Here is a 12,713-nt window from a genome sequence, read left to right on the forward strand (position 1 = left end):
CATCCGTTGAAAATGCCGTGAGCTGCATCCATCTGGTTGGCGCCTACACCAAGATAATGCACGCCCTCACGTTTCCAACGTTGTTGCCCAATATCTGGCACGACAAAACATTGAATGTGTCCTGCACCCTCCATACAACCTGAATCTTGATCCATGTGACTTTATTTTTTGTTCCCTCGTCTGAAATCGGAGCAATGGGGCAAACGTTTCGACTCATCAAAAGCATAGGCGATTCTGAAGACAATATCAAAAGACTGGTTCCAGCACGTCCTCCAGGACTGGCAGACACATTGAGCCAAGTGTATACAACTCGATGGGGACTACTTTGAAAAAGATCATATCAACCTGGACCCTGACTAATGTATTTTGTAAGTAAAAAATTCATTCTCATTATTTTTTGAATAGCCCTCGTATATTTTTGTGTGTCTGAGACCATACCACTTTGAACTAATGCATATACAGATGTTTGAACATTGTAAGAATTAATAGTTGTGTTCAGAATATTTATAAATCTTAATAAACACACTTCCAAAAGTTAAGCAAGCGATGGTAAAATCTAGAAAAATGGAAAAGTAAAGCTTTGATTAACACAAAATTGCACATGAGGGTAGCAAATGTGTTTATGCATTAAAGAAAGCCCCGGACGTTCATACAAACTTTACAACGATTTTCCATGCTTTCAATGAAGTGATTAACCATCGCAGATGCAAGCAATGGTCATCCCTCCATTAGGGCAGTTCCAACTCTCTGAGACTGGCTGGAGGAAGTAAACGTGTATAGACAGCACACCCGAGGGCATCCCAAAGGTTTTCAATGAGATTAAGGTCAGGGAAATACGCCAGCCACTCCATACAAGAAATGCCCTCACTTGCCAGGTACTCGTCAACGATGTTGGCTCGATGGGGGCGGGCATTATCGTCCATAAGGAGGAAATCGGGATCAACTACTGCAGCGTAGAGTCTCACAATGGGGTCTAGGACTTTATCCCAATACTGTGCAGCCGTCACAGAATCGCTTTTAAAGATGTGCAGCTTGGTGCGATCCACACCATGATGCTGCCACCTCTGAATGTGTGATGTTCGATGATGTTCTTGGCCTGATTGTGTGTGCCTCGTTCTCTTCAGATCCTTACACGCTTATCGTCTGATTCCAGGGCAAATCTGAACTCGTCCGTGAACAGGGCATTACACGAATCTGAGACAGTCCCATTGAAACGTTGACGACACCACTTTAATCTTGCCCCTCTGGCTTGAACGGTTAGTGGAACACAAACACGTGGTACTCGGGCATACAATCCCTTCGTGTGGAGCCTTCGGCACACAGTACTGGCAGATATTGTCTTACCAAGTGCCGCTGCAACCATGGATGTTACAGTTGTGGAGGTCGCTCGTCCATTCAGCTCGGCTACTATAGCAATATATCGATCATCAGAGGGGGCGGTAACCCTTGGACGACCAGGCACAGGCCTCCGGACAACCGTTTGACTTGTTTGGAATTGTTTCCATAATCGAGAAATTACCGAATTATCAACGCGAAAGAAAATAGCAACATCTTTGTTGACTGTCCTGCTTCAATGCACCCCAACAGCACGCCAGCGCTCACTATCTGTCATTTGTCTTCTTTCAACCAGGGGTCCCAGGTTCGATACCCGGTGGAGGAACATGGCACAGTGGTTCGGATCCCACTTTAAACCGTAGGTCCAGTCCCGATTAACCTTACTGTGCATAAAGTGGACTTAAAACATCAAATCAATCAATCAAGCAAGTCTTTTTTCAGCCATAGAAACACAAATATTATAAAAAATAATCCTACAAAAGTTATAAACACATCGTATCAGCTTTTAAATGCACCTCAAACCCTTCAGAATGTTGGCGTCTTCAACGAAAGTGTGACAAGTCTTGCACAAAATCCTCGCTTTTATGCTATTTCAAGAGCACAGATTAAGCACCTAGGTACAGATGATACACACTCTTCTTACAAAAAGGAAGCTACACATAACAACTGACATCTACATCCGTAGCGATTTTCAGCCACTCAAATTCAAATACGCTTTCGAAAATTTTCATTGCATGCTTAACTTTTGGAAGGCAGTGTATATTAAGTACTCCATTGCAATTATGCACCAATCTACCAAGGGTTGGACTTTAAAATATTCAATGAATTACATAAGAGTTTGTATAGGTAAGATTAACCCCAAACAATGAATACATAAGAGATAATTGGAATAGTAAAATAGCTATATTTGATTATGAAGTTCACTTTTGCCACACAGTTTACAGGATAATTAGTGTCCTTCATATTTAAATGCATCTTGTATTTTGCATTGTTAGTACCTATTTTTGATGTAAGTGTCCATTTACTTAACTCAGTCATGGGGGAATGATGATCTACACTTTGAATCAACACAGCATGCTATAATGCCAGGGGTTCAAATCTGAGCATGAGTTTTCTTTTCATTACATCATCACCCATCCTCATCTTCATGATCAGCCAAAAGTGGCAGTAAAATAAAGCAAACCAATCAATCAACTTAGAATTGCTGAATTCTAAGAAGATTGTAATTAACTTTTATACCTGAGGGATGTTTCTCAATTAATCTCGTTCTCTTTTCTTCCCAGGTATGAAATTGTTGTGAAGTCCATTGGAAAGGGTGACGATGGAGAAGAACTGAGTGTGACTGAAATCAAGATAAAGGTAAGGTGAGGCTCACAGTAGGAAAAAAAAATTAATATTAGAATATAACATGAAAATATGAAAGTTGCAGATCATAGTGAGATAATATTTAACTATAGTAAATTTGCTGTCATGAAGAATTTGCGTACGGCATTCCTAAACACAATATAAGTCTTCTATCTCTCTCTGTACAGTGAAAGATCAATCTTCTCTTGACCAGCCTAGCTCCATGGCAGAGTGGTTATCACACTGCACTATAATGCTAGGGGTCCCGGGTTTGAATCCCAGCCTGGGCATGGGTGTTCATTGTGACAGTTCCTTCATCAATTTTATCATACTTTTAATATTAATCTTGAAAAATGGTATTAAGCAAATCAAACATCTTGGTGATGATTTTTTAATTTTTTTAAAGCAGTTTTCAAGGTAGGAAAAGCTATTATAAGTTACAAATGGAGTATGTCTACATGCTAGAAATCAAATCAGAAAGATGCTGCACATAGGTTCATTTCAATTTGTTTTCTCCCATTCTCGCTCATTGTCTACCAAACAGTGGTATCTTGTATGTGTTCTTTTTAAGGCTCGGCTGATACTGATGTAATAGTATTGGGCAACACTGTTGGCATTGGTATCAGGAAGTACCAGTTCAAATATCAATACTAATACCCGATACTTTTCCAGAATCTGAAACATTATACTGTCAGGTTTCTCATCAAGGGCCTTGAAAGAATCTTTTCTCTCCTATGCACACCACATGACTCACCCATTGACGTTGTTGAATTTGTTTTAAGTGTACGTTTATGCGCAGATAGACTAATTGGGTATGGACCTGCAGTTTAAAGTGGGATCTGAATCACTGTGCAATGTGCCTCCACCAGGTTTCAAACCCAGGACCCTCACCCATTGAAGCACTTTTGATTTAATTACTCTAATAAAATTACATAAAGATAGTTTATGCAGTTTGTTACCTTCTCACACGTTCATTCATTTGGATTTATGTCCAAATGGTTTTCTAAGCATTTACTTTCAAGAACTGTTGTGCATGAACTAATGACTAGGGCCCATAAGTTCAGGCATTTATTTTGGTTAAAATAGGCAGGCCAAAAGCATTTATAATGTGAGAAATAGGCACCAAAGGCAAAAAATAAGCACAATAAACCTAAAAAAAGTGGCAAATTCCAAGTCACTTATATCTGTAATTTCATTCAAAAAGTTAAAATCTACATGGAAATAACATTTTTACTTTTTTTCTTGTCTTGATTACACATAACCACTAGGTGTTTTCTTTAGTTTAGACATTCATAGATAGTCAGAAAGAATGCTTTTTCATAGCAGAAAATGATCTCTCTAAGACAGAAATAATTGGAGCATACATATCAAGATTCATATCGTCAAGAAAAGAATTTTTACCTTTAAGAATATCACAAATTCTTTTCAATTTTATCAATTCCACATTTGCACTTTTCTGCAACAGCCTTTTTCTCCTGGCACTTTAGTCAGCTGGTGCACCAATTCCTCGAAGACTTTCAAGGCTGCTATAAGACGTTCCCCCCTTTTTTCCAGCTTTGTAATTGTGTCTGGCAACAAGATAATGTGCTAATTAGGGATGTACCGAAGCCGATTACAGATGTATGAAAATTGGCAGAAATTGACATATCGGAATGAGCAAAAATCCGATATTTAAACCGGTACAGATTATACTAGAGTTTTACCTTCTAATAAGTTTTATATTCTAGTTGTATAGATTTATTGAAAATTTTGTTATGATTCATCATTATTGTAGAGTTTTTGTAATAAAATTATTGCAAACTCTCATTCAGAGGATCAACATAACTATAAATCAAAAATAAAACAGTACATTGCTGAACCAGGATCTGCTGTTGGATTGGAAATTCAAAAATGAGTATTCAAACCTGAAGCAAGTTCTGAGAAAATACTTGGGCATACCTGCTGCATCAGTATTCAGTGATTGAGTGTTCAGTGTTGCTGAACAGATTTGCAATAAGAGAAGAAGTAGGTTACTTTCTGAAGTGCTTCCAAATCTCGTGTTTCTGAAGTTGAATATGGCAGAACAGGAATTCATTTTGCATTTCAAAGAACTGCTTGTGTACTAACTAATGTTAAATCTCTAGGTTCACATAACCTTTTGTAGATGCAAATGTACATTCACATCTCTTGAGAATATGTATGTATATACATATGATATGCAATAGAAATGTACATACCAAATTTATTTTTGTCATGCAGAAAATAACATCCCATTTCTGTTTAATAATCTTATGTATCGGAATCGGTTAAATATCGGCATCGGTTCCAAAAATTATCGGTGAGTACATCGGCATCAGTAAATTTTCAGCTTCGTCACATCCCTAGTGCTAATAAATAACGTTTTTGAAAGAATAATAAGTTATGTACAATTTTTTAAAAAGCATTCTAAACTTTCATTTAAAATGGCAAAAAAGGCATTAAAATTAGAAATAGGCAAAATGGAAGAGCTTCTAGAACATTAGCAACAACATAAAAAATGTACATGAAGAAAAATTTTATTAAAATAAAATGCAGTAGGGGAAAAAAAGCCAAACTTCCAGGCTGTACTAAGGTTTCAATTTGATAGTGTTTCTTCCATTACTTCCACAGGCAGCTCAAGAGAAATACGCCCTTCAAGAAAAGGGGGATTCCCTTGATGCTCAGATTAAGAAAGCAGAGAAAGAAATTCAAGCTTTGGAGAATACATTGAGGCTTATTAACACCACTAATGACACATACAAGAGGAATCTGGCTGTGGTGGATGAACATAGTAAGTACAACATTTAGCTCACGAATTCCAATTTTTTTGGATATTTGAGGAGAAAATTAATTTATGCCGCAGTTTCGAAATCATGGGAAATTCAAGAAAATCTTCATCCGCAGAAAACAATATGGAAATTCAGAAATATTGTGGAGTGTTCTAAGGAGGAAAATTTCCTGACAACTTCCCAGCATAGACTGGCTCTGGGGTTCACCCAGCCTCTTACCAGTGGGTATCTTGGTGTGAACATAATTTGGATTATGTCACCTCCAGTATACACAGGAGATACTTTTACTAAGGCCAGCATGGATTTGGATCACTCACAGATGACTGTTGTTTCTGAATAATTTCAGCATGCTGATTCCAAAAATGAAATTCATTTTTACCCATTATGTTTAGTTTTTTAAGAAAGCAGCAATATATTAACTGCCTTAATTTCACAATAAAATGTGTAGTTCCATCATTTTCTCAATAGATGGCTCTGTTTAGATGATGGTAAAATATTGTTTTTTTACAATACAAATCCTCCAATTGTAGAATGTTAACATTTAATCCACCTTCTATCTTTACAAGACACATTGGCATGAAAATTATAAACTTTGATTCCGTAAGTTGCATTTTCGAAATCCCTCATAAAAATTTCCTTCACAAATTCTCCAAAACTCAATGCTATTATGTGGTGGGTTGATTGAACTTAATGACATGGAGAAAAATCCCGACGTTCCATCATCAGCATTCAAAATATTTCCAGAATGATCTATTGGTTTGTAAACAACCGAAATTTTCCTTGTTTAAATTTATTTTATTGCATTCTGTAATAAGTGTAACGCAATGGCAAATATGATAATTTTGATTGTCAAAAATCCTGACGTGATGGGGACAAATGGATATCATGTGCATGATCAGCATTCAAAATACTTCTAGAATCACCTATTGGTTTGTAAACAACGAAATTTCCCTTGCTTAAATTTATTTTGTTGCATTCTGTAATAGGTGTAATGGAATGGTGAATATGAGAATTTTAATTGTGAAATATCTTGACATGATGGGGGTAGGTGTAATGGAATGGTGAATATGAGAATTTTGATTGTGAAATTGTGAAAAATCCTGACATGATGGTAAAAAATGGATGTTTTTTTTTTCTGTGATCAGCTTTCAAAATACTTCCAGACTCACCTATTGATTTGAAATCATCCAATTTTTTTTTCCATAATGCAGTGCTGTAAAAAGTAATTGGAAATTTGTGGAATATATACACCGATGAGCCATTACATTATGTCCGCAGTCCCATGCGCAGCAGTGTTCGGTGATCCGTGTGCTGTGAAACATTGTCCTGGTCACTACTGTTATACCCTTGGGCGATTTCTCGCACTGTGGCCGTGCAGTTGCTCCGAACAATGTGTGACAGCCTCCGCTGGCTTATGGCATCAATGAACAGCTGTCAACACAAGGACATGTTGTTGTTTGCCCATCGTTGCACCCAGTGGCGTGCGGTGCTATATTAGGCAGGGGAACAGGTGACCTGCACTTGCCCCCCCCCCCTTCCCCTCACCTCCCATACCTGTCGTAATATGAGGCAGTAGACCAAGTAAAATTCAACCTTTACTGAAATGATCCAAATAAATATATGATACATATGTTACAAATTGTCAGAAGTGACATACATGAAGCACGTTAAAATTATGACAATAACATTGTTAATGCAAATATGATATAATGTAAGGAAAACAAAAACAAAATTGTTGATGCACAACAAAGAAAAAAAATAATGAAAGCAATTTATGAGTGATCAGAGGAAATAAATGTTTGGTTGAAACCTGTTTCATCTCTATTTGTAAATTACATTGGCATTTTTTTGTAGAGTTGAGTATTCTTGTAATTCAAACGTCCTCCATGCAATAATTATATTCAGATGGCCAAGTTTTTTTCATGACGTCCGCTAGATTTGTAGAAATTGTGACAAAACCCGAACTGTTCCAAACTCCCTTCTCAGGAACAAACAAGGGCAACAATAATTTGCCGCTGGAAGAGTATCCAGTTAATCATTTTATAGAGTTGTAGCAACTTGTTTGAAAATGCCTTGTGTATGATTTTGTTTCAGTCTTTAATCCAGTTAGGATAGGTATTGGTTTGCTGTCTTTTCTGTAAAGTTCAATGAACTAAAAGCTTTCGTCTTTGTCATCAGCCGGTCGATCATACAACATTCGCAACCATACGCTCGCAACATTCGCTTTCTTGTCCTGCCACTGCGTGCATCTTGGCTTGGGGCTGGTGGAACAGGTGGATGCGAAGCTGTTCCCTCGGAAGCTATTTCGCAGCGTTTAGCCAAGGCATTTAGCAGATGCTTAGACTCTAGAATATTTTTCCAGTTCGTTACGAATGACAGGCGCAATTTTGCAATGAAATTAGGAAAATATGGACTTACTACACTCAAAACTATCACTACGATGCAATTAAACTTTAGCACATAGCAATAATTCGAAGGAAAAGGAATTCGCTATGTCTCTCGCAGGGAACAGCTAGAGTGTTCAGCTTCCATGGTGAGGATCGTTTACCTTCACGCGTGGTCGGAAATACTCGACATTAGGCCGTAAAGGGTGGAACGTAGCCAACTCATCGGCTACGGGGTGGAATGATGAGGGTAGGTGAAGTAAACAAACGCCCAGTCTCGGTGAAAGTTTTTCTTCGGCGTTACTTTTGGAAATGTTGATTTCGGGAAAAAGAAGTGTTCTTATTATGTTATATAGATAATTTAAATAGCTTCAATGTGCGATAAGTAGGAGGGAACAGCCTGTTCCCTCTGTTCCATGGAGGGACCGCCACTGGTTGCACCACTTTCGATACGTGCTCACAACAGCAGCACGAGACCAGCCAACAAGCCTCGCCTTTTCAGAGATGCTGGTACCAAGGCACCGTGCCATCACAATTTGACCTCTAACTGGGAGAGATCTGCCTCTTTTCCCATTCTGACGCCGGAGACACTAACAGCGATCCTGTAGACCTGTCCAACATATACCAAGTTGCCAGCATGTCACACATGACTCTTTGTTCTTCATGCACGTTAAATGTTCCTGGGTCAGGGTGGTCATAATGTAATGACTCATCGGTACAAATATAGTGGAACCCATTTTACAACTTCTACATTGCACACTCGGCAGTCACGTATCAAATAAAGCAGTATGTAGTGAAATGTTTCTCCATGGGTTTTCTTTGTTTATTAACTTGTAAGGTTTCCACTGCAAATGGAGTAGTGTAATTCAGAGCTACCAAAACTACAGCCTGTGGCTGTGGGCCACATCCAGCTTGCAATACATTTTTTTTTACATGACCTAACTTAGTACTTCACTTAATTTCAGTCCCTTACTGTAATTGATTGATTGATTTGGTGTTTTAAGTCCACTTTATACACTGTAAGGCTAATCGGGACTGGACCTACAGTTTAAAGTGGGATCCGAACCACTATTTGCCTCCACCAGGTATCGAACGCAGGACCCCTTGATTACAAGGTGGCGGCGCTACCACTGCGCCATGAGGGGGGCCCCTTACTGTAATTTGTTTCTACATTATTATTATTAGGGATGGGCTGATATGAAGTCTGGGCCAATATAAAATTTACCGATACCAATAACCAATATTTTACCAATTTGATATAAAATTCCAAATTATCAGGGTTGCTATGCATCTGGAAAACAGGGAAATGTCAGGGAATTTGGCTTGTAAGGGGAAAAAACAGGGAATTTTGCAGATCGGCTGGAATTTACATGCATGTTGGAGTCTGCACGAGAAAAAGTTGCAAAATGAATTTCCACTTTTGGATTCGGTTCTTGAGATTCCACTCCCTAAAAAGACTCAGTTCAGAAACTTGTTCCTTTCATTCTTACGATTCTCAATCTTGTGCAAAATTATGTTTCCTTCGAATTTCGGTAATAGATTTTTACTTTCATACTATATTTTAGAAAGAATATAAAAGTAAAACTTGTAGTCCAGATATCTGATTGGTAACTAAAGTACGTTGACAATATGATCATAATTATTCGAAAGGTTGGTGAAGATGAGGTTTTCGTCATTATTTTATAGATCTTAGTCTTGTTGGCATTTGCTATGGAATTTCTATATGCAAAAAAAAAAAAATTCTCCAGATGCTGTGTACTGATAAATGTAAAAAAAAGCAGCATCCTTTACAACACTATAATCTGCTAGAAAAGTGAAAAATTGTGTATGGTTTATAAAGATGATGTTGTTCACGAACTTTTTCTGTTGTTTTTAGATCCTGGCGATGTGTTATGATGACATAATGTACCTCTGTTACCTTAACGTGAAGGCTAGATGCAAGTGATTATAGCACCCGACACATTTGATGCCGATTGTAATTTTACACTATTCTTCGAATTTTCAGGTGTTCTTGTGCATGTAGAGTGAAATTTGCTTTTTAAAAAAATGTGAAAATAAATATTCATAATAATTAATGGATCTATATATTTAATTGAAAAACACAAGGTTCAAAAGCAAAAATTATGATGATTAACATGTCTGGAAAAATTTCATTTTTGGACTGGAAAACCTGGAAATGTCAGGGAATTTCATAATGAAAAAAATCGTAGCAACCCTGCATGAACTGTTTGTTACCAGTTCTCCATGTTTAGCCTTTTACTTTATAAAAAATTATAGCATGGAGATTATTTGTTTATGTTGATAAAAATTATAACAAAATTGCACGATATTGCACTAAATTGTAAGATATTTATAGATATATCAGATCGATAATTTTACTGAGAAACTGATAACACCGATATGCACATATCGACCGATTAAACTGTCCCATCTCTAATTTTTATTATTATTTTATTTATTTTTAGGTCCTGAATTTGAGGAAAAGAAAAGCCTAGAATCCCAGTATGGTGTTACCCTAGACAAACTGAGGCTCAGGAAATCCCAGGTGAAGGAGCTGGAGCAAGATTTGGAAGTGAGTACATTCAAAACTTTCTTAGTACAGTTAATGCAAATTAACTTTACATGTAGACACTGTGTTCCAAAATTTGGAAGTAACAAGCTATTTGTAACCATGAAAGTAACTTCTTCGGATCGCGCAGAATCCAAAAAAATGCATCCAGGACTATTTTTACATTCAATAATGTAACAAATAACGTTAATTGTAATAGTACAACAAGTAACATGGGACCTAACTTTGGGTAAGGGGGGGGGGGGGGGCAGGATTGAAAAGTTTTCCATCCCATAAAATAGGATCGAAATAATTTATTACTTTCAGTGGTGTAACAAGCAACTTGTTACAACTGTGGTAACAAGTTACTTATTACACTATGGGAAGTATAAAGTTGCTTGCATAACAGTTGCATGTTAGTGTTCTTTGTATTCCGTCAAATCACTTCTACGTAATAATCTTTCATCCTCATTAGAGTGAAAACTTTAAAAAGCAGAAAATGTAATATAAAAAATTATAATGCCATTTCTTTTTACTTAATCACGTTGTTACAAAGTATAATTTACGTTTCTGTTGTGAATGTGTGCAGGTGATGGAAGGAACACTGCACGAACTGAACACTGCAAAGCAAGAAGTGCAGAATGCTTGGAAGGAGAGAGAGCTGGAAGCCATGAACTTAAATCAGCAGGTTAAGGAGCAGCAGGCGAAGTTGTCGAGGGCCGATAACTTGGTGAAGAGGCATGCCAGGGAACTTCGCCGCAGCGACAGTGCACCGTTAACATTTGAAGAGGTATGTCTTACTCAGTTCTTCAGATTTCTGTCGCACTACCAAACTTGATATACTACACATTGTGGTAAGTTGCGTTTGTCTCCGCATGTAGAGAGAGAGGAGGAGGGAGAGACAAAGAGGAAGAAACTTCCCACTCTTCTTTCTTTCTTCTCGGAGAGAGAGAATTGCTACTATATTGGCAAAATTGCTGGTAATTTTATCCAACTGCTAATCAGTGCATGGGTCTACAATTTTGGTATTGTTGTTACACTTAAGGAACGGATTTTTAGGTCCATACCTTTTTTTTTTTGCTACGTCCTAGACGTATGCTATTTAGAGACCTTTGCATTTCATGTACACAGCACCCCTCTACTGAAATTCTATGGGACCTAAAAATGAATAAATGAAATATAAATTCCAATAAATGCCTAAAACACTTTTGACCTGAAAAATGCATTTTAAATCTTTTGCGTAACTTTAAAAATAACTTTTATTAAGAATGATCCTTAGTTTCCACCACAAAGCTTTGAACATTTATGAAGTTTGCACCAATAACTTCCTGCAGCGTGGAGACAAGGTTATCCATGTACAATCATGGACACTTCTGGGTTGAAAGTTAATGGGATTCTTACAACCGAAGACGTCGCCTTGTAATCAAGGGGTCCCAGGTTCAATACCCGGTGGAGGCACATAGTGGTTCAGATCCCACTCTAAACTGTAGGCCCAGTCCTGATTAGCCTTACTGTGCATAAAGTGGACTTAAAACACCAAATCAATCAATCAATCAATCTTACAACAAAGATGTGTCCGGGGCTGTACCAGCAGCTACTCATGGACGATTGGAAGAACTTCAAAAGCATATGGTGGTGCAGTACTTGAAAATATGATAAAAGTTTTTACATTGGACAATTTCTATATTTTTGTAATCAATAGTATTCACTGAACTCTAAAATAGTAACTTTTGTCTGCAAATTGCATCTAACCAGTTATTTCATAAAATAATTATTAATTTATTATAAGCACCTAAAGGTCCTAAAATGAAGTTTATAAAGTCCTAAATCTCTCTTTTTTAGCATCTAAAAATCCGTTCCCTACTTATAATAAAGGGTGATCGAAAAGTTCCCGAACCCAAACTTCAAATTATTTTTTCGCCGGTCGTTATTATGATAATGTCAAAATTTCTGTGGAAGCTGGTTTGCGAGGGTCTTGGCTGTACACGACACAAGAGATGGCGCTGGGGAGTGGCACTAGCAGTCGTGGCAAGGAAATGAACTACGAGCAGTCCTGGTAACAAAATAATCAGGTAAACCAAACCAACAGTTAACCTAAACTGTGAAAGCAAGGAACAAGTGGACATTACCTGCGTGATCATATAGATCTTTCTCATTGGATATCTGGGTGGATGTAGGCACATCACAAGAGATGTTGAAAGTGTCCCCCATGCTGCAGCATGCATAAACGTATGCGACGGCACATGTTTCGTGCTACGCGATGCAGAATAGGCACATTAATTGCAGTAATGCACTGGGCAATGTTGGTTTTCAGGG

The 12,713-nt window shown here is 37.6% G+C and overlaps 1 protein-coding gene across 2 annotated transcripts in view; it reads left to right on the forward strand.

Annotated features, from left to right (window-relative positions):
• The window catches only part of LOC145993957 (coiled-coil domain-containing protein 39-like), a 72,229-nt gene that overhangs the window by 50,856 nt on the left and 8,660 nt on the right, over positions 1–12,713 (forward strand). For both annotated transcript variants that reach the window (XM_083129952.1, XM_083129951.1), the window contains exons 13-16: positions 2,619–2,694; positions 5,308–5,467; positions 10,315–10,421; positions 10,987–11,187. In XM_083129952.1, the coding sequence (XP_082986078.1) occupies positions 2,619–2,694; positions 5,308–5,467; positions 10,315–10,421; positions 10,987–11,187 (544 nt within the window). The remainder of the gene's footprint in view (positions 1–2,618; positions 2,695–5,307; positions 5,468–10,314; positions 10,422–10,986; positions 11,188–12,713) is intronic.

This window comes from Lepisma saccharinum, chromosome 10 (assembly GCF_977018435.1).
Source record: "Lepisma saccharinum chromosome 10, izLepSacc3.1, whole genome shotgun sequence".
In the NCBI taxonomy this organism is placed as follows: domain Eukaryota; kingdom Metazoa; phylum Arthropoda; class Insecta; order Zygentoma; family Lepismatidae; genus Lepisma; species Lepisma saccharinum.